The 22,953-nt window shown below is 42.6% G+C and overlaps 1 protein-coding gene across 2 annotated transcripts; it reads left to right on the forward strand.

Moving 5' to 3' along the window:
- Nucleotides 1–14,724: 14,724 nt before the first annotated feature.
- On the forward strand, nucleotides 14,725–16,452 carry LOC147445748 (chitinase 1-like). 2 transcript variants are annotated; one of them, XM_086526100.1, is made up of 2 exons: nucleotides 14,725–14,871; nucleotides 15,173–16,452. In XM_086526100.1, the coding sequence occupies exon 2, from the start codon at nucleotides 15,776–15,778 to the stop codon at nucleotides 16,367–16,369; it is 594 nt and encodes a 197-aa protein (XP_086382226.1). In that variant the 5' UTR covers nucleotides 14,725–14,871; nucleotides 15,173–15,775; the 3' UTR covers nucleotides 16,370–16,452. The 2 variants fall into 2 exon arrangements, with proteins under 2 accessions (XP_086382226.1, XP_086382227.1); XM_086526101.1 differs by lacking the exon at nucleotides 14,725–14,871 and adding an exon at nucleotides 14,877–15,017.
- The last annotated feature ends 6,501 nt before the right edge of the window (nucleotides 16,453–22,953 follow it).

Here is a 22,953-nt window from a genome sequence, read left to right on the forward strand (position 1 = left end):
AGGGAAGCCCCAGCTTGAAGAAGCAGCAAGGACACTTGTCAAGTTCCTTCCCATGTTGCCCTCATGGTGTGTCTGAAGCCTATTGGTTGGCCACCCAAGGGGTCCAATGATAATTTAGGATATTTAATTAATTGATTTTGCATTTATCAAGTCCTCTCTCTCAAAGGGGAAAGGGGGACACTTGTCCTAAGGCTACCCATGTTGCTTGTAATGGCTCCTGCTTGTGATTGGCTAGGCCTGGAGGGGTCCAATGAGCTTCAAGCATGAGCTACAAGGGGGGTCGACCCAAGCAAGCTAGGGGGGTGCTTAGGGGGTATACTCACCCACACACACTCACAAACACTCTCATTGTGTACTATGCAAAGTGCAAGAGCTCCCTCTCCTTCTCCAAGCAAGTAGAGGTTGAGAGCCTACACCAACACTCTTGGCTATGGAGTGCAAATCCATCCAAGAGCCATGCTTCAATGCTTGAGCTTGCCATCTATTTATTCTTCATTACTATGCTATTATGTATGCTAGCACAAGAGTTATGATAAGTGAGGAACTAGCTCTTTCTCGTATGAAATGTTTCTTCTTCCTCTTCCCTACCCTCATTCCCTGCTAGCTCTCTCCACCTTCGAAGGTGTTTGAGGTCTTGGGACTGAGGCTTGGTATAGTTAAATCTTTCTTCAAGTTTAGGTTATGCTATGATGGTGATGCATGAGGGTTTCCATCTTCATTGCTTCACCTAGGTCACAAGGAACACAAAGACTGTATTGTAACAAGTCTCTCTTTATGGGAGAAATCATAATACAAATGCCTATTGGAGGGGGGACCGGCTCCACATAAATCCTGTCCTCAACTGTTGTCATGTTCTCTAAATTCTCTCTCTTGCAAAAGTATTGTCCATGCCAAGTTAACTAATTGCTATAATTATGTTGCTATCTTCAATTATGTCTACCCGCTATGCTCACAAAATCATTTCTTGAAAGTACTCTCATTAAATTCCGCTACTCTCAAATTGAATAGGCAAATTCCATTACATTGGTATCAGAGCATTTAGTTTCTCTTTTCTTGCTTAAGAAGAGAGGGCCTTAAGTAGCCTATAAATGGTTGATGTTGTTAATTATAATAGAGTAAGTGGAACTGGGATCTAATATCGGTTTTGTTAAGCCCACTATGTGGAGGATGGTGCACACCTCGGGAGCTTTGGACTTAATAATGGAGTCCTTTTAGACTTGCCTACGGCTTTACCATTATTAAGAAGTCCGAAAGGAGCTAGCCCTTGGCAACTCTGCTATGTTAGACCTACTCCTCTACTCTCTATAATTAACCACTTTGAGCCGTGGGTGTAGATACTTAAGAGCCGATTTTCAAAGGCTAAGAGGAGTGGCAACTAAGGTTTTGAAGTGCCAAAGCATACACTAAGTATAAACATAAATTTTGTTAACATGGCTGACAATAATCAAGAGAGTAGAATGAACATTGATAGCTTTGATTTTTCACATGAAGGTGCTAATGATGATGCTCCCATGTTTGTGAATTATCTCGTCGCTAGGTTGCAGCAAGCTATGGGCAACCCTGCTTTGCAAGCCGAAGTTACTCAACAACTTCGTGCTTATGGAATTTCCCTTCCTCTCCCAGAGGAGAGAGAGCTTAGGAGGCCTCTTGAAGAGACCCCCAAAAGAAGACTCTCTCCCATTCGAGAGGAGGAATCCAAAGAGAAAGAAAGCAATGAAAGTCTAAGTTCTTCTGAAGAGGTGGCTCCACGAAGACGGCGGTCTAGACGATCGCCTACTCCTCCCAAGAGGAAAAGAGCAACCTATAGTCCTTCTCCTCATCACTCTGAAAGGCAAGAGAGGAAACAAAGGAAGAAAAGGGCTAGGAAGAGGTCACCCTCTTCTCCTTCTTCTTCACCTTCCTCCTCTTCCGATGAAAGTTATGGCTATTCTCCTAGAGAATACAAGAGGGGAGGACATCACAAATCATTTCCTGCATGGCGAAGGTCACAAAAGCTAAAGAAGTTCAAGGAGGGAGGAAAGAGTATCTCTTTTCTCACCTACGATGACACCTTTGGTGCTACCGACAAAGTGTTGGCCTTCATCCAGCAATTGATGCGGACTTTGGGGACGAGGGCTTCACAGAGTCCTCCAAGCTACACCATGTAGCTATGCACTTCCAAAAATCAGCTCGTCAATGGTGGGCTAGCCTTCGTGGCAATGGAGAAGCCCCAAAGACATGGAAAACTCTACGAGTTTCCATCATGAAGAAATTTCTTCCAAGCGATACTAAAGATAAAGTTCTTACCGAATGGCACGGCTTGAAGCTTCTCTCTCATGAGTCTATCAACAAGTATATAGACAAGTTTTGGGATTTACATCTCAAAGCTACTGTCTTTCAAAAGATAGACTTTGCCGAGCAAAGACAGCAATTCTGTGCGGGATTACCTGAAGAGATGGCCGAATACATCAACTGTCAACGGCCTGGTAATATTACCGAAGTAATCCATCACACCATGGTTGCTTCACGCATCAATTTCCATCAAGGGGCTAGACGTAATGTCAAGCCCATGGAAAATGAAGATAAAAATGATGCAAAGGGGAAATCCAATGCACAAAATAATTCCCAAGGCACTTCCAACAACAACAATAACGACAACAACAATCGGTCCAAGGAGAAGGGAGTTTACAAAGGTAAAAACAAACTCTCTCCTGAAGAGCTTGAATCTTTTCGCAAGGACCATAAATGTTTCAAGTGTGGGGAGCAAGGACATGGCTATCGTTCTTGCCCCAAGAAGAATACTCGCAATGAGACTCCTAGGGCTTCCACTATCGAAGCTCCAAAAGAGGATGCTCATTGCAAAGGATCATCACTCTCCTATGCTTGGGGAAAGGTAAGAGAGCATGATGCCTTCATCTTGTTTGACCCTAGCTCTACTCTCAACTTCATATCAATAGAGTTGGCCACCAAGTTGGGCATTCAAGCTTTTGCGATGGGAGATATAGTAACAGCTGATGCATCTTTCAAGGGACAACAAGCCTCCGTTACTCCCTTGATTGGGAAGTTGAGGCTTCATGTCCAAAGCTATGTCGACAAAGAAGACTTCTTCATCTCCCCTCTCCAACATCAGGATGTTATCCTAGGGGCACCATGGTTTGATCGCATGGCTGCCAACATGAAGTTCCCTGAAAGGAGAATTTACTTCACCTACAGGGGAAAGAACATGTATATAGATGCTAGTGAGCGTGGTCGCACTATTCCACTTGTAAATCCTCTTTCTTTTGATAAATCAATGAAGAGCTCAGTTTCTGCGTACATGATTTATGTCAAAGAGTCTCTAAAAGCTAATAATGTTTCATCAAATGAAAATGATAGGAATCAAGAAGAGTTAGACTTGTCTACTTTTCTAAAAGGATTCCAAGATGTGTTCATCGATGATATCCCTATGGACCTACCTCTAAAACGAGGGGATGATGACCATCGTATTGAGCTCCTTCCATGAAGCTCACCGCCTAACAAACCTCCTTATCGAGTCTCACAAGCTCAACAAGAGGAGATTATGAGGCAAGTACAGGAATTGGTAGACAAAGGGATGGTAAGGCCTAGTTCCTCTCCCTTTTTTCCTCCAGTCCTTTTAGTGCAAAAGAAAGATGGTACATACCGTATGTGTGTGGACTATCGAGCACTAAACCATATCACTATCAAAAACAGATTTCCCGTGCCTCGGGTAGAAGATCTGTTTGATAAGCTACAAGGCTCTACCTACTTCAGTAGGATTGACCTTAAGAGTGGCTATCATCAAATAAGGATAGTGGATGAAGATATCCTAAAGACCGCGTTTCGCACAACATTTGGTCTTTATGAATATCTAGTCATGTCTTTTGGCTTGACTAATGCACCAGCTACTTTCAATCGTCTCATGGAGAAAATTTTTAGACCATATCGTGAATTCACTGGAGTGTTCTTTGATGATATCATCATCTACTCCAAATCTTTGGAGGAACATAAGCAACATCTCCAAGTGATTTTTCAAGCCTTGAGGGAAAACAAACTTTTTCTCAACCAAAAGAAAAGTGAATTCTTCCTTCAAGAGATTCAATATCTAGGTCATATTATCTCTCACGATGGTATTCGTATGGATCCATCAAAGTTAGAGGTAATAAAATCATGGCCTAACCCAAGGAATCTACATGAGCTAAGAAGCTTTATTGGTATGTGTACATACTATAGACGCTTCATAGCAAAATTCTCTCAAGTAGCAGGACCACTACACGACTTAACAAAGAAGAACGTTAGGTTTGTATGGACTGCTAAGGAGCAAAATACTTTTGAAAAACTCAAAGAGAAGCTTACTTCCCAACCAGTCCTCATGCTTCTGGATCTCTCAAAACCATTTGATGTCCAATGTGATGCTTGTGGTGATTGCCTTGGAGCGGTTTTGCTTCAAGAAGGGCATGCCATAGCATATGAGAGCCGAAGGCTCAATAGTGATGAACGAGTCTTGGGCATTTATGAGAAAGAGCTTTTAGCTATTCTACATGCCCTAGATACATGGAAGCACTACCTATTGGGGACTCCATTTATCCTACGAACCGACCACCAAAGTCTCAAGTATTTCATGACGCAAACCAAACTTTCCGACAAACAAATGAGGTGGGCAAATTTTCTTTCGCAATTTAATTTCCATATTGCTCACATAGCTGGTAAGCACAATCAAGTTGCCGATGCACTTTCACGACGACCAAAAGTTAATGCGGTGTCTATAGCTACTCACAATGATCTATCCTCTATGATAGATGAGTATGCTACTGACCCTGACTTTAGAGACATAATGTCAGCCCTTGCTTTGGGGAAGAAAGAGGAACCATTCACCTTGCAGGATGGTTATCTTCTCCATGGAAATAGGCTATGTGTTACCCATTCCCTTCATGAGAAGGTTATGTATGAATCCCATGCTCCTCCATATGCAGGGCATAGAGGTATTCAACCTACTCTCTGAGGAGTAGAGACGTATTTCTATTGGCCTACCATGAAAGTGGACATACAAGAGTATGTTTCAAAATGTGTAGTATGCCAAAAGACCAAGTATGATAGAGGGAAGCAACCTGGATTACTCCAGCCATTGCCCATTCCAAATTCACCATGGGAGAGTATATCCATGGATTTCATCTTTGGATTACCCAAGTCTATCCATGGGAATACAGGAATATGGACAATAGTCGACAGGTTTAGCAAGCAAGCACATTTTATTCCTATCAAAAAGACTATTAAGGCACATCAAATGGCAACTCTCTTCATATCTCAGATTTTCAAGCACCATGGATTACCCACATCCATCGTGTCAGATAGAGATCCTAGAATGACCAGTAATTTCTGGAAAGGTCTCTTTGAAAATCTAGGAACAAGATTGAATTTCGCTTCGGTCTATCACCCACAAACGGATGGCCAAAGTGAGATAGCCAATCTTACGATACTCGATCTACTCAAGACTTATGTTACCGAAGTAGATCAACGCTCGCAATGGGAAAAGTATTTACCTCTAGTAGAGTATGCCTACAATAATATTGTACATACTTCTACGGGGAAAGCACCTTTCGAGATCATAGAGGGAAGACCTAAAAGTCCCTTGCTACTCAAAGTACATGGGAAGATCTTCACCGCCGATGAGTATAGCCGTGACCTACAAGAATATTTTCAAAAGATTAGGGAGGCTATAGCCATCTCTCAACAAAGGCAAAAAGCTGCTGCTAATAAGCACAGAAGAGCCTTAATGTTCAAAGAAAATGATTGGGTCTTACTCAAGTTTCCTAAGGCTCGATTAAGGCAAACAACGGGCAAAAATCCTACGGGCCATCAAAAGTATTATGCTAAACTAGCAAAAAGATACTATGGTCCTTTCCAAATCTTGAAGCCCATCAATGAGACGTCTTATCAACTCAAGTTGCCCAACCATTGGCTTATACACAATGCCTTTCATTTAAGCCTACTTAAGCCCCATAAAGGAGAGCCACCAACTGAACCAATTATTGAAGACCCTCCCGAAGTTGAAGACCAAGAAAAGGTGCTACAACCCGAAGCTGTCCTTCGGCATGAAGACAAGGTACTAAAACATGGTAAGATAATCCGACGGTATCTTATTACGTTCAAAAATTATCCTTTTGAAGATGCTAAATGGATGCAAGGAGTACAACTTAAGGATAGTATGAACCTTGTCAATGCTTACAATGCTACATTAGAGTAAGCAAATGTACAACTCTCTTTTAAATGACTCATGTTTTTGTCTTATAAGACTAATCCTCTTTTTAATTGTGCACAAATTTAACTAGTATGCATGCTTAGAATCATGTTTGTGATGACGACGTCTCTCAAACACCAAGTAGAATTTGTCACTCTACTTTGGGAGAATGAAATGGACTAAAGAGCAGACATGCTTGCGGCAGCTATGTCTCCCAAGCACCAAATGGATCAGTCATCCATCTTGGAAAGATGTCGTAGGGTAAAAAAGGGATCCTCTACCCGCTAAGTACGATTGACTAATGACTAAGGCTTTATCTCTTCTACCTCATAGTCGAGGACGACTACGATTTCAAGAGAGAGGTAATGTCATAAAATCTAATATCTAACCAACCCAAATGATTTTCTCATATTAAATTGATCACTTCATGTGGGAGAATAAATGGGAACAAGTGTTAAGATATAGATATGTGCTTATAGATCTATCTCAACACGGGGCCAATAGTAAAGGGGCCCAAATGGGAGATGGTCTATCAAGAGCAAGGCTAACCAATGGAGCATAAGACCTTAGGGTTAGCTTCATTGAAGACCTCCAATAATGTGTGTAAAAGTCCTTTGACCTTAGGTAAGCTAGGGCTGAGCTTGAGGTGGGAACCCGGCCCAAGCTCGAGGTGCTTGTCGTGCTTGAGGTGCTTGTCCTGCTTGAGGTGCTTGTCATGCTTGAGGTGCTTGATTAAGATGCTTGAGGTGCTTGACTGGCTCCATGCTTGAGGTGCTTGACTTGGTGCATGATTAAGGTGCTTGAGGTGCCTTGAGAAGCTTGCCTGAGATGCTTGTGGGAACACCCACTACTTCAAGTGCTTAGTCATGCTTAATGACTAAGGGGCTTGCTCATCCAATGTCAAAAATATCACTACAAGGAGGGGGGCGAGCCTACAAGGGGGGGGGGGGGGGGATGAGAGAGAACACACACACACACACACAAGGGAAGCCCCAGCTTGAAGAGGCAGCAAGGACACTTGTCAAGTTCCTTCCCATGTTGCCCTCATGGTGTGCCTGAAGCCTATTGGTTGGCCACCCAAGGGGTCCAATGATAATTTAGTATATTTAATTAATTGATTTTGCATTTATCAAGTCCTCTCTCTCAAAGGGGAAAGGGGGACACTTGTCCCAAGGCTACCCATGTTGCTTGTAATGGCTCCTGCTTGTGATTGGCTAGGCCTGGAGGGGTCTAATGAGCTTCAAGCATGAGCTACAAGGGGGGGTCGACCCAAGCAAGCTAGGGGGATTCTTAGGGGGTATACTCACCCACACACACTCACAAACACTCTCATTGTGTACTATGCAAAGTGCAAGAGCTCCCTCTCCTTCTCCAAGCAAGTAGAGGTTGAGAGCCTACACCAACACTCTTGGCTATGGAGTGCAAATCCATCCAAGAGCCATGCTTCAATGCTTGAGCTTGCCATCTATTTATTCTTCATTACTATGCTATTATCTATGCTAGCACAAGAGTTATGATAAGTGAGGAACTAGCTCTTTCTCGTATGAAATGTTTCTTCTTCCTCTTCCCTACCCTCATTCCCTGCTAGCTCTCTCCACCTTCGAAGGTGTTTGAGGTCTTGGGACTGAGGCTTGGTATAGTTAAAGCTTTCTTCAAGTTTAGGTTATACTATGATGGTGATGCATGAAGCTTTCCATCTTCATTGCTTCACCTAGGTCACAAGGAACACAAAGACTGTATTGTAACAAGTCTCTCTTTATGGGAGAAATCATAATACAAATGCCTATTGGAGGGGGGACCGGCTCCACATAAATCCGGTCCTCAACTGTTGTCATGTTCTCTAAATTCTCTCTCTTGCAAAAGTATTGTCCATGCCAAGTTAACTAATTGCTATAATTATGTTGCTATCTTCAATTATGTCTACCCGCTATGCTCACAAAATCATTTCTTGAAAGTACTCTCATTAAATTCCGCTACTCTCAAATTGAATAGGCAAATTCCATTACAGTGCGACACTACAACACATTGATTGCAAGCGACATTAACCTCTCGACAACACTCCTGATGGCTTACACAGGCAAAGCAGCTTATAATTTTGGCGGCACCACCATTCACTCAGCCTTGCGGCTTCCATTGATGCTCAATGACAACATTGCTCTCTCAAATGAGACCTTGAGCAATCTATCCTAAATGTACATAAATCTCAAACTGTTTGTTTTTTATGAGGCTTCCTTGATCGGCAATAGATTGCTTCATGTAATAGATACACGGCTTCGAGCACTCAAGCATAATCACACTCAACCATTTGGAGGGCTAGATGTAATTTTTTGCGGAGACCTTTGCCAAGCAAGCCCTGTGCGTGATCGTTGGATATTTAACGACCCTAAAAACACACTTGATATTCTAGCCCCTTCATTTTGGAATTCTCACATAAGGTGTTGTGAGCTTCAAATACCCATGCGCCAATCGGACACAACATTCATAGAGATCTTGAACCGAGTGAGGGTTGCGAAACAAACTGAGCAAGACTTGTGCCTGATCAACTCTACACACATAAACAAGGGCTTCCACATCGTGGAGACTCCCCATCTTTTCTTCACCAACACATTAAAGGACCATCACAACCAAAAGGTTTTTGGCATGCTACGTCGTACAAGTGCATATGTCATTACGGCACGTGACAAACCACACAAGTCCACCTCAAGGAACCTTCTCATTCCAAACAACTCACAACTAACTGTAGGACTTGTTGGGGTTCTCGAACTAAAGCCAGGGATGATAGTTGAAATGTGCTCTGGGAATATCGACATCTCCGATGGCCTTGTGAATGGAGTTGATGGAATACTCAAAGCGATAGAGACCATCGAACATTCCCATGTTGCATGGATAGATTTCTTTGATAGAAAAATTGGAAACAAACATCACTTTGAGCCACATTGGACACCCATATTCGAGACAACAAAAGAGTTCCAAGTAGGAAGAAATCAGCTCAACATAGTCTCTAGGAAGCAGCTACCAATTCAACCTGCCAATGCACGCACAATCCATAGATCACAAGGTCTAACCATGACTTCCCTGGCTTTCAACCCTACTAGCATACGAGCCCACGGTTTGGTCTACACCGCATTGTCGCGTATCAAGGACCCTGCCAACCTGCACATTTTGAGCCCGATATTGAATACACACATTCGAACCGACCTTGCAGTGCTCAAGGAGCTTGACCGTCTCCTAACGACTGCAAGATGGGAGAACTCAACTGTACAATTGAGTCTAATAGAAGATACCCATTACATAATTCAATCATTGAATGTCGTCTCCATCCAAAAAAACATCAACTACATAAAAAATGATCTCAACTTCACCTCATCAACAATTCTATGCTTGCAAGAAACAAAACAAAAAAATGAAAGAAACTTCCTTGAACCAAACTTTCAACACATACATCATCACAATGGATATGGTTTATCAATGTATCACAAAACTTCCATCAAGGTGCACAATGAATCTTTCTTTTCATCACCAGGCATTGAGATAATACAAGCATTCTTCTCCCTACCCATCAACAACATAATCCATATAGTGAATGTCTACAAATCACCTAAGGCATCAATACAATCACTGCTTTCACAATTGAGAAACCTCATGGAGACCATTGATAGAAACATTATGAGCATTATCATAGGATACTTCAACGTCCACATTGACCATGGCAATAGCCAACACAAAAAACTACATACCTTTCTCCACGAAAACAACTATATCCAAACAATTCAAGAAACCACAACTATCTACAATTCAACCCTTGACCATATTTGGGTGAAGAACTCAAGAACAAACTTCGTGAGCGGGACAAGATTTTGCTTCTGGTCTGATCACTCCTCAATATACATACTCCCCCCGAAATAAACACCACCTACAACAGTCCTCAACCCCCTTGTCATCCCCCACCAACCCCCCCTCGGGGGGGGGGGCGCGGGCGGGAGGAACAGATGATCTTCCATCCCTACCCACCCCATGGTGTACATAGAGAACTATTGTAACTCTCTTATTTAATGAAATCCCATTTTTGACATGTACTAATTAATTTTCAACCTTTCAATTTCATTGCATTCTTCTAATGGGCAGGCCTAGTGATTTTGTCACTTGTTTTTTTATTAGAAGGTAAAACTTTGAATTAAGGAAAGTGAAAATGTTACATGGATCCACAAGTAGGGGAAGGGTCACCCCGAGACGCGAAAGTCTTAGGATTTAGAACTTTAAAGCTTTTAAAGTGGGATTTACAACTTAAGGATCTACAGTTTTAAATTTGTAAAAAGGGCTCTAGAGCTTAAAAATTTAGAGTTTTTAAAGTGGGGTGTAGAGCATAGGGATCTAAAGCTTAGGGTGTAGAGCTTAAGGGTGCTCTTTTAATTCAATTCTATGTGCACGCTTACGTTTTTTTTTTTAAGCTTAGAGATGTAGTGATTTTAAAGTGGGATCTACCCTCAGATCAAGGCCTAAAATTGACGCCTACTTTTTTTGTCAAGGGCTATTTTGCCTATCAAAACAATCTCAAAATTGCTTGTCATTTCTTGTATTTATATCTTTAAGTTAACGTTATATATGGCCAATTATGTAAGTTGATTGCATTACACAAAGCATATGAAAGGGGGCTTGAAAAATTGGATGTCAAAAAGAAATTTTTATCGTGCCTGGCAGGCCTTGTGATTTTATCACTTGTTTTCCTTCTTTTTTGTCATAGTGAAAAACTCTCTTCTCTCTCTCTCTCTCTCTCTCTCTCTCTCTCTCTTAAAACAGCTCGCGTGTGCTTGCATCAACTTTTTAAAGAGAGGGGGTAATTCCAACTGCAGCTTACAACAACAGGGAGCTAATTGATTACAGCTGACCCCCTCTCGTGTGGAAGCCCTCTATGACTATATGCAAGCCGAAAATACATTGAATGACCCATCTCCCCCCAAAATTTTGGAAGTTTTGGGGGGAGATGGGCTTACTTCTATCTTTTCTTTACTTTCCAATAGGGTAAAACACTTGGTAGTGGGCCACCTAGGGTGGGTGGCAAATTGTCGCCAACACAATGCACCATTTTTGGACCAGATGGTCATGATCCAAAGAGTGCGACACCGCCCACCTCCCCTAAAAATCACTCCGCGAATAGAGCTTCAACAGTGACACGGGACAACAGTCAAAAATCTATGTGTAACAAAAGTGACCGTGAATGGGAGGCCACACCAACGGAGTAAATTGGGACATTGCAACCAACACGGCTTGAATAAGGATTTGACGGCCACAATTTCAAGTTGCATGCAACTAACCGCCTCACCAATGGGCTTGTTGTGTCCCAAAGTTGAATCTTTACTTGCTTAAAGTTAGGGAGCCAGGGGTACCCCCTAGGACCCGGTTTTTAATTGGCCCTTTAACCCTAGGATTGTTTTCATCGCATGCGATGAGCCTCATGACTATTTGACACCCCCCTTGTCAGGTGGGATTGACGGTCCACGATCTTGGGAAGATGTGGACCGTCCGTTTATTTTCAAAAATAAAAGGGTTCTAATTGCGGTGAGCCCGCGTGACTTGAACCCACCACCTACCACACCAGAGACTATGGCTCTCCCATTAAGCTATCACACGTCACTTGAAATGGAGGTCAAAACATAAAATGATATAGCAAAAATGACGAGGTGGGGTTCACATGGTGTTCACTTGGAGGTCATTTTGGGATGGTTGGGGTCACACATTGATCACTTTGGAATAGGTAGGTTCACAAGGAGATCACATTTAGATTGGGGTTTACAGGGGGATCACTTGGTTGTCACTTGAGGCTCACATTGAGTTTACTTGGGGTTCACTTTAATTGTGATCACTTGGGGATTAATCCACCATCGGATGGTGCAAAACCAATCTTGCCGTCCCCAATTAATAGGGACGATTGATCCCACCTGACAGAGGGGGTGTCAATTAATCATGAGGTGTGGCGAGAGGACTTTTGTCAAGTCATACACACAGTTTTTCACGAGCTTCTTCTCCACAGTTTTTCGAATAATTGCAACCAAAGGGATGATGATTGCAGGGATGGATATGCTGACAATGATGATGATGATGAACGTAGAGACCGGAGCAAGAGGGATCGAGATGCTAGAAGCTACCCTAGCTTGTCAAATGGGCATCAACCACAAGAAGTTGAGTTGTTTAATGTTTATCAAGGTAGGGCTTAACGTGTTACGCATCATGGTTGCTTTGTGTCTTTATGATAGAATGGAAGTGATTGTGCAAGTGTCTCAAATTGTGACACATGTGATTGCTAATGCAAAAGCTTTTGTGAAGAGAGATGAAGAGGTATGGGTTAAGGTTGTTTCCATGACCGGGAAGAAATTAACCTTTCCATGAGGGATGTGGGCCAAAAGGCATGGAAATATCTTCTACCAATGAAAAGAAGCTCTTTGGATCCTGAGGGATAGAAAGCTATGGACAGGGATCTTGGATATGAGGGATTACCCAAATTATGATGTACATGGATCTACACTCTTGTAGGTACTAAAGATGAGCTTGAAATTGAGCTCAATGAATCATAAACCAACCTTCTTAAGCGGGCAAATGACAAGGTACTCCACTGAAGTGTCACCTTCATCGATATGTCACTTGTGAAAATTGTTAGAAATCCATATAGTTCACTTGAGAGAGATGCAATGACACAATCTACTTTGGCCAAAGAGAGGAGAGAGTTGTGAGAGTGGAAGTAAACACAAGACGATTTGGGAATTTTCTCATGTAGGAAAAGGGAGCCTTTTTCAGTGTTTTTCATACAATGCATAACATTATGAGCTTCTGCTCGGGAGGCACCGCATACCTAGCTAGGTACGATTGGGGGCAAGGGACCACCGGCCCTCCCACCGGGCTGGCGGTCCCCTACCCCCAACCTTACCTAGCTAGGTATGCCGTGCCTCCCTCGCAGAAGCTCATGATGTTGAGGTAAGTCATAATGTGGGAATTATTGTGAGAATCTGTTTAAAACTTCTTGTGAAAGAGGGCTCTGCTGGATAGAAGAGATTTATGTATGTATTCAATGTAGTCATGTCTTAGAGTGCATTGACTATTTGATACTTGTGCTTTGGAAAAACTCTTGCAACTCCATCTGCCTTTTCAATGAGCTAATCTATGGGAAGAGAGGTGATACTTTCCTCCTCAGTCTATCCTAATAAGAACAATGAAGGGTACATGCGGTGCCCATACCCAACCGTCTGCGAGTCTCCTTAGCAATATCAAGTTGGTCAGCTGTTTTATTCATCTTAACATTGAGAACCAGAATCAAAGCTTGTGGAATTGTCTCAGGATTGTTATGGTTTTTGTAAGCAAGGGCGAGTATGGAAGTGCAGTTCCTTTGTCCATAGGTTTGAAAGGGAGAAAATGTTAACTCCTATTTCTTGGCGTGCAGTGTCTCCTTGGGATCACCAAGCATGCCAACAATTGCAATATCAATGGCATTGCATTCCAAGAGACCACTTTCTGGAAATGAATCTCCTGAAGAACTGAGAGAAACCCTCTCTTTTCATCAAAATTGAAATAACCCTTCTCTTATTTCTCAATAACCCTTCACTAGCCACTTGATCTTGACTCAACCCATGTCAACATCTAGCACAAGAAGATTTAGAAATTTTCTAATGTAGGAAAATGGAGTCTTATTCAGTGTTTTTAATACGATGCATAACATCATGAGCTTCTGCTCGAGAGGCACCGCATACCTAGCTAGGTATGTAGTGCCTCCCTCATAGAAGCTCATGATGTTGAGGTAAGTCACAATGTGGGAATTATTGTGAGAATTTGTCCAAATGCATGATTGATTTGGAGAGAAGCCCATGTTTGCATGCTTAGAAAATGGCCTAGAGCTTCTTGGCCTTGGACCAGTTTGTACTAACGACGCCTCCTCACGAGAATATACATAACCATGTACGCAACGTGCATGCATGGTTGTCATGCTTGGCTCTATCTCTTCTTCAGCTTGCCTCTCGTCTGAAGCCCGCTAGTCGTCTTCCGCTTGCACAAGGCTGTTGCTATTACTTTTCGCATGAGGACACTTATTTAGTAAATCAAAAGAGGACACTGTTGCAAGATTCCAAGCATATTCCAAATATGTGGGGGTGCTAGTGGTTTCCTTATTTGTGGCTCTTTTACCCTAGGCGTTTTGTTAATACGAATACGACCGGCCATATTCGACGGTCGGCCGTCGAATACGGCCTCTCTCTCTCTCTCTCTCTCTCTCTCTCTCTCTCTTTATCCCGTGCTTGGCATTTAGCCTTCAGCTTGCAAACGTTAACAGGTGTAAAGGATACTCCGATTGCTGATATAGAATACATATATAGAATATAGTGTAGGCCAAAAAAACATAGAAGAAAGTAGAACGGTGGGGGCCAATGACTCATGAGTGTGCTTGAGACTTGACCGTAGCTCAAGACATATGGGCGATGTGATATATAAAAATATGGCACTCCCATGAGTGCTTGACCATGAAGACCCGATGCCCCTCTCATTTGTTGAGCCATTAAATAACCCCTGTTTTCAACCTCCACTTAGTAAGTGGACGCAAATTCTGCACACTTTCATCATGCGGTTCTCTGTGTATCTTCTGGCTCTTGGCATGGCCATCTCCACCTTCTTCAACCATGGTAAGTACCCTTCACCTCTTGCTCCTTCAAGAAACTTCTCTCTTGTGAATCATCACGGATTCCCGCAGCCACGGCCCCGCTCCCGCGGCCTCGGGCCTCCAATGGAGCTGAGGACACATGGAGATGTGGGTCATGGTGTTTTGGAGGTGAAAATGTTTCTTCATTCTTTAGCATTCCCGAGGTTTCGAAATCGAGCTGAACCCGCATGACATCTCTTGTCACTATGTGCATTGTGGTCACTTCAAGGATATGTATGCATGGACTCTTTATCTGTCTGATCGCCTTTACATCTTGGTTGCAGGGAGTTTGCTTGTTGTGGCCGATTGCACAACGTACATAGTGAAGTCTGGGGATACGTGCTATGCAATCTCGCAAGCGCATGGCATATCTCTTTCGGACTTTCAGAGTTGGAATGCCGGCATCAGCTGCAATAACCTGCAAATTGGTCAATCTGTTTGCATGTCCAAGCCCAGTGCAAACAGCCCATCAGGCTCAACTTGCACAACATACACAATCAAGTCTGGGGACACTTGCTATGCCATCTCACAGGCGCGTGGAATCTCTCTGTCCACTTTCCGAGGCTGGAATGCAGGCATAAACTGTTAACAATCTACAAATCGGCCAAATTGTGTGTGTATCGAAACCCTCAGCGTCCCCCACACCCTCTTCACACTTCAATGGCAAGATTCTCAGAGTGTACATCGGTGCTCTTTACAATGGAGTCCAATTCACTGATGTGCCCATAAGAAATGATGTGGCTTTCCACTTCATCCTTGCCTTCGTCATTGACTATGCGTCGGCGACCGCACCCACGAATGGGGTTTTCAAAATCTATTGGCAGAATTCAGTCATCACGCCAGACACGGTGAAGGCCATCAAAGCCCAGCACAAGAATGTCAAGGTGATGGTGAGTTTGGGTGGAGACACAATCTCAGACCAATTTGTCCAATTCAGAGCTACCTCCGTGAATTCATGGGTTGCCAATGCGGTTTCCTCACTCACAAGCTTGATAAATGAGTACCACCTGGATGGAATCGACATAGATTATGAGCACTTTGATGGGGTCTTGACGCAGACTTTTGTGTCATGCATGGGGCAGCTCATAACACAGCTGAAGGCCAAAAGGGTAATAAGCATTGCATCCATAGCCCCTTTTGATGGTGTGGAAAGTCAATACACAGCATTGTGGGGGCAATACAGCAATGTGATAGACCTTGTGAATTTTCAATTCTACTCTTATGGTGGGAGCATTAGCGCATCTCAGTATGTGAGCTTGTACAATGGGGCGGCAGCGAAGTACGGTGGTGGGGCGAAGGTGCTGGCAAGCTTTAGCACAGGCGGGGCTGGCCTGGAACCTTCTACAGTGCTCTCTGCTTGTCGACAGCTCAAGGCCTCTGGGAAGCTTCCTGGCATTTTCATCTTTAGTGCTGATGACTCTTACAAATCCTCAACCAAGTTCCAATACGAGCAACAAGCCCAAGCCCTCTTGGCTAGTTAGTCCATATTCCTCATGTTGGTGTCCAATCACCTCCTCTGACAAGGAGCCTCTAAAGAAATAAACGAGGAAGAAAAATTTGGCTAGTTTTTTGGCTTTTCAACGTTTTGTTGCACTTCATAAGTACCGGCAGGATTCTGTTGTTGTACTTAGGGGTTTTTTATGGCAACAACATTGCTTGCATTAAGTAATTCCACATGAACTATGGACTATACAACTATAGGATGACTAGAATACGATATGTCGCCTCTGGCAACAAAACAGAGTTATGTGCAAGCACCACTATGAAAGAAAAAACCTTGGAGTGCATGTATGACAAAAAGAGCAATGGCATGGTTGATTTGATTTCCTATACAAATGCTTGTGAAGATGAGGTATTTTATACTTCCATGTATTTGGATCACATGCTACCATCTCTCCTATTTGTTTTGCACATGACATGCATGTTGAGATAATGGATAATATTTTCTCTCCTCATTCATATGATTTGATATGGTATCCAGATGACTTATGGGCATGTGGACCGATTTGGGATAGTGAGATTGATGTTTGTGATGTTGATAATGCTATCGGTCACACTAATTTTCCTTCTAGTTATGATTCTCATTGTGAGTAGGATGTTGGTTTGAGTGATGTGGAATTTGATGGTAGTCTTAATTGGGTCTTTGATGATCCACAAGTTGAGATGGATGAGGAGATGCAAGTCAATTTGTGACATGCATTTTCAATGGTGAAAAAGCTCAGGAAAACATCGCATTCAGGTGTGGATGTTGAAGAGGATTGTAACTTGGAAAGTTGGGGCAGCCACGATGACATTGATACGATGGATGTTTTGTCTTGGCTTGATATGAGTGATACATCTCATGGTGGTGATGATGGACCCGATGATCCGTGCAAGAGAGGGAAGGAGAGAAGGGGAAGGAGATGAGAGGAGACACAGTCCTGTTGTTGAGAGTAATTGACTCTCTCCTCCTTATTTACCTTATGAACAAAGAATATAGATGGGCGGCCGGCCATTGCCTAGTGGCCACTTGGCATAAAACCCAACAATCTCACTTGAAGGCCAAGGTGGCCCAAGTGGCTAAAGAATTTAGGGGGTACTATGTACAAATGTACAAAACGTGAAGCATGAATATAGCTTCATCCTACGCTCTGTTGGGTACAGCGGCTATGGTGGATGCAACTTGAGCAGTGCCGTGGTGAGAAGGTTCGGGCAGAAGATGACCGAGAGAGCCACAGAGAGAGAGAGAGAGAGAGAGAGAGAGAGAGAGAGAGAGAGAGAGCAAAGATTCGACACCAGTCAGAAAAAAAATAACGCTATTCTTTTGATTGATTGTAAAGCCTTATAAAGTAAAAAACATGCCATGCAAACTATAAGCGACTTGCATGCCTTGAGACTTGTTCTCACGGGCGTAGACATTATGGAATCTGGGATTGCATACCCAAAAACCCCCCCCTCAAGACCAAACCACTAACAATGGACTCAAGACAGACCATGGCAGAGTTCAATCACCTGAAACCATGAGCAGAAGTCCCCCCCTTGACTGTAGCATAGGGGTGTGTGTACTTCCCTCAAACAACCATCAGCGTGAGACAGACCAAAACTCAACCAAACAACAAAGGGTAGTCTTACCTTTTCATATCATGGCAGTGTCTATAACCCTGTACAAAATTTTTAGCATGACAGTAAACCGACAAACTGAGAGACTAAAACAAGGTTTTGAGATTGATATTGACAATATACCAAATTTGAAATAAACCTATGACACTTAACTGGTTTTGAAAAACTTGTACTTTAGTCGCGAAGCAGGTATAGCAGTTGTTGATGTATCGAGTGCTTGAAGCATTTTTCTTCATGTTTTGCATCACTTTGCCTCATTTACCTTTGTGCATCCAGCAAACAAGCATGTAATGGATTTATGCTTGATTGCCGATACTATCGAAGCTCTTGGCAATTTGGAAATTATCTTCCGTTTTAGGTTTGGTAAAGCTGGTAACCAATTTCGAAGCATGTAACTCCAACTCTTTTGTGTCTCTTGTTGTATTTGAATTGTCGATGCTCGTGTGGGTGTGAATCCCTCTTAAGGGTTAATTGAGGTTGGCCACACTTACTAAACTGTAAAATAAACAAAAATAAATGAGCTCTGTGTTTGCAAACGCCAACAGCGTAGATTGGTGGGGTGAGAGAGGCTCGAACTCGCTATAGTGTTGATGGTTGCACCTTGCCTGCAACCCCTACTCCCCGCCTACAGTGCCTTAGCCGACCTGGGCTCCCTCTTGATATGCTGGCGTTTTCTCTGCTTGCGTTTTCTCTGCCTTTACTACTCACGAGCCTGGCTGCCGTTTGTTAGACCTGTGTTGCTTGCTGAATACTACAGCCCTGGGAATTGCCGCTTGTTGCTGACAGCGTTTTGAGAGGCCCAATTTGTCGGGTTGCGACACGAACCACTTGCTGCAGCGAGCACCGAACTGCCTAGGAGCTACCGCTTGCTCTTATACCACATGTTGGGCACAACAGCTATGGTGGATGTAGCCTGAGCAGTGCCATGGCGAGAAGGTTTGGGTAGAACATGAACGGGAGAGAGAGAGAGAGAGAGAGAGAGAGAGAGAGAGAGAGAGCAAAGATTCGACACCAGTCAGAAAAAAAATAACGCTATTATTTTGATTGATTCTAAAGCCTTATAAAGTAAAAAACATGCCATGCAAACTATAAGTGACCTGCATGCCTTGAGACTTGTTCTCACGGGCGTAGACATTATGGAATCTGGGCTTGCATACCCAATACGCCCATCATCTCTATGCAATGTGCGAACCGCTCTGAAGCTAAGCTCTTTATTAGAGCATCCTTTTTGTTTTCATCCGTGTGAACTTTGACTAACTCAATGTGTTTGCTAGCCAAAATATCTCGTACCACATGACACATGATCTCTATGTGTGTCGACTTGGAGTGAAACACGGGGTTCTTTGCTAACACATTCGCACTCTGATTGTCACAATGTAGCACTAGAGTCTCGTGTATACCAAAGTCTCCCACTAGACGAGATAGCCACACAGCTTCATTACTAGAACTAGAAATCGCAACATACTCTGACTCAGTGGTGGAAGACGAAGTGCAATTCTGGATACATGATCTCCAAAAAACTGCTACTCCAGCAAACAAGAAAATGTAGCCAAATATGGATCACCTAGTGTCCACACAACTCGCTAATCTGAATCAGTGTATCCAACTATGGATGCATCACTATTCCCAAAGTATAACCACTTTCTAGGTGAGACCTTGATGTATCTCAAAATGTACGTCAATGCTTCCCAATGCTTTCTCCCTAGGTTTCCCATAAACCTACTGACCACTCCCACTGCATATGCAATGTCTAGCCATGTGCTAACCATGGCGAACATAAGACTGCCAACTACCAAAGAATACGACACCTTTTTCATCTCTGCCTTTTCAGCCTCCGATTTGGGACAATCATGCTTGCTAAGTTTTTTGTATGCAGCCATTGGGGTAATCAATGCTTTCCCCCTTTGCATATTAAAATGTTGCAAGACCTTGTGAATATACTCTTCCTGCGAAAGTTCAAGTATACCATGTTTGCGATCTCTCTTGATATGTATACAAAGAAAGTGATCTGCATCGCCCAAATCTTTCATAGCAAACTACTTGCTATTCAACCTCTTTGTGTACAAGCAATGATTCTCTTGGCTCCGTATGTAGCCTTGGGACTGAATGTACTTATCAAACTTGATGTACCATTGCCTTGATCCTTGCTTTAATCCATACAAAGATTTCTTGAGTCTATACACCAGTTCTGCCTGTGTTGGCTTCTCGCTCTTTATCGCAAAACCTAGTTGTTATTTCATGTAAACATCCTCTTCAAGATCCCCATGAAGAAATTTTGTCTTCAGATCCATTTGGACCAATTCCAAGTCCTCTATGGCTACTAGACCAAGCACAAGACGCAATGTAGTCATCTTGACCACTAGAGAAAATATTTCATCAAAATCCATGTTTTTTGTTTGATCGAACCCTTTAGCAACCAATCTTGCTTTATACTTAGGCTCGGGATCATATGTGATATACTTCTTCTTGTACACCCATTTGCATGGCAATGCATGTTTACCTACAGGTAACTGTCAATTCCCAAGTTTTATTGGCTAAAATCGAGCTATACTCAAATTGCATAGCCTCTTCCCACTTCACATTATCATCCATTTGAATGGCCTCTTTATAGCAAGTGGGTTCACCGCAATAAGTGACTAGCAAGTAGTCTAATCCAGGTTCAAAACACTCAGTTGCACGAGATGTATGAGTAGATATTTGAAGTGCTTGACTGCTAGATTTTTCTTTCTCTGGAGAAACATGTGTGTTTGTACTAATGGAAGGTGCATCACTAGCACATCCAACATTCTGTGTAATTGGCGGTGGGGAAACATCCTCAAACCGTACTCTGCGATACTCAATGTCTTTCACTGGTTTTCTATGCATCTTAGACTTGTTGAATATCACATGTGAGCTATGTATGACCTTCTTAGATTCCGGATTCTAGAGACGATATCCCATCTCTCCGTCTACACCATATCCAATGAAAATGCACTTGTGTGATTTGGGGTCCAACTTTTGTCTAAGCGCTTTTGGCACATGTGAGAATGCCTCACACCCAAATATATGTAACCTGTCTTAATTGGGATCTTTGCCTGTCCACATCTCTTGCAGAACCTTGTACTTTAGTGGTGTACTAGGTGATCAATTAATCAAGTAAGCAGCCATCGTAAGAGCTTCTTTCCAAAATTCTTGGGGTAAGTTGGTCATAGACAACATAGAAGTTACATGTTCCTGAATGGTTCTATTCATCCTCTCAGCCACACTATTTTGGGCAAGTGTGTAAGGCGTGGTAAATTGTATTCTAATGCCTCTTTCACTGCAAAAGTCTTTGAACTCGAAGGAGATATACTCGCCTCCATTGTCACTGTGCAAAGCTTTGAGCGATTGGTTCTCGATCGATGATAAGAACTTAAAAAAAACACTAAAGACATCGCTCTTCTGTTTCAAGAGATAAACCCACACCTTTCTAGTAGAGTCGTCTATGAATGTTAGGAAGTATAACGCTCCCTCGAGAGACCTGACTGGCATAGGTCCGCACAAGTCTCTATGAATGAGATCTAGAGGACTCCCTAACTCCTTGTCCAAAGGCGTTGCTGTCAACCTAGTTTGTTTGCCATAGATACAATGCTCACATAAAAAGAAGTTAGAGTAATCTAACATAGGGATATAACCAGACTACTGCAAGACTTTCATTCCCTTTTGACTCATATGTCCTAGCCGGCTATGCTACAACTCTAGACGGCAGCTAGGCTACACAAATAGAATTATCTTTCATGGAAGAGACATAAAGTGAGTACAATGAGCCAGATTTTTGGCCTTTAAGCATGCCTAGATTTCCCTTCTTGATAATTCAAGAACCATGAGCAAATATGATAGTGTAACCCAAATCATCCAGTTGTCCAACTAACATCCAAATGACATCAAACTCTTTGTCATTTTGTACATGTCTGACATTATGTAGCATAAACTCAGTGCCATTACATATAGAAAACTTGATGCTGCCCACGGCATATATCAAGCTCATAAAAATTGTCTAGCTTCATTGTGCCATGTGTGACAGTGTATGTAGAAAACCACTCCTTGTGAGGAGTCACATGAAAACTAGCACCTAAGTCCACAATCCAATTCTACGCGTAACACTCATCATGAGCTAACAATGCATCAGGACTCAAATCCGATGTGAAAATCAACACATCATTTGACACTTCAGAAACTTTTTTAATGACTGGAGACTCAACCACATTAATTTCTTCAAACTTCATGTTGCTTTTAGGTTTGTCATACTTTTCTTTCTCTTTGCCCTTATCACGCTGCATTGTGCAATCTTTCTTCAAGTGTCCCTTTTTATGGCAATAGTAACATTGAACATTTCGCATGTCTTTGCCGCTACTCTTTCTATGACCTTGCCTGTGATCCTGAGAATGACTGCAGCTATGACCACACTGCCTTTGCTTGTCACGATTTCCACTAACCACATAGCATCACCGTGCCCACTAACATCAAGAGATTTACGTCAAAAACTAGCTTGCCATTAGGTGCAAAATTTTGTATGGTTGTGTTGAAAGTATCCCATGATGATGGTAGCGAACATAGCAATAAAATAGCCTTCATTTCATCATCAAAATTGTGACCTTAAGCTGTGAATACACATTGTTGAAATCGTTCAAGTGAGAACTAACATTAGTGCCCTCTTTCATATTAATGTGCATCAATTTCTTTATCAAGAAAACCTTGTTCGAGGATTTGTTTCCATCTCAAGCCTGACATAGAGCATCCCGCAAATCGTTGGTATTGGTGTTATCCATTGTGGTAAAGTGAATGGATTCACCAAGGTGTAGGCGAATGGGGTATCCAGAGGTGATAGCAAACGGTGGAAATGTATCAGATATACATCAACCACGTTGCAATTGTAAGTACTCTTGACATGTGAACTTACTGATACTCTCATTATAACTTTTCTTATATATTTTGCAATGTTTCTCCC

Source organism: Adiantum capillus-veneris, chromosome 12 (assembly GCF_014529385.1).
Source record: "Adiantum capillus-veneris isolate H3 chromosome 12, ASM1452938v2, whole genome shotgun sequence".
NCBI lineage: Eukaryota > Viridiplantae > Streptophyta > Polypodiopsida > Polypodiales > Pteridaceae > Adiantum > Adiantum capillus-veneris.

What these genes read in the sequence shown, in the direction of transcription:
- LOC147445748 (XM_086526100.1), top strand. Translation starts at nt 15,776, where the DNA reads ATGGTGAGTTTGGGTGGAGACACAATCTCAGACCAATTTGTCCAATTC.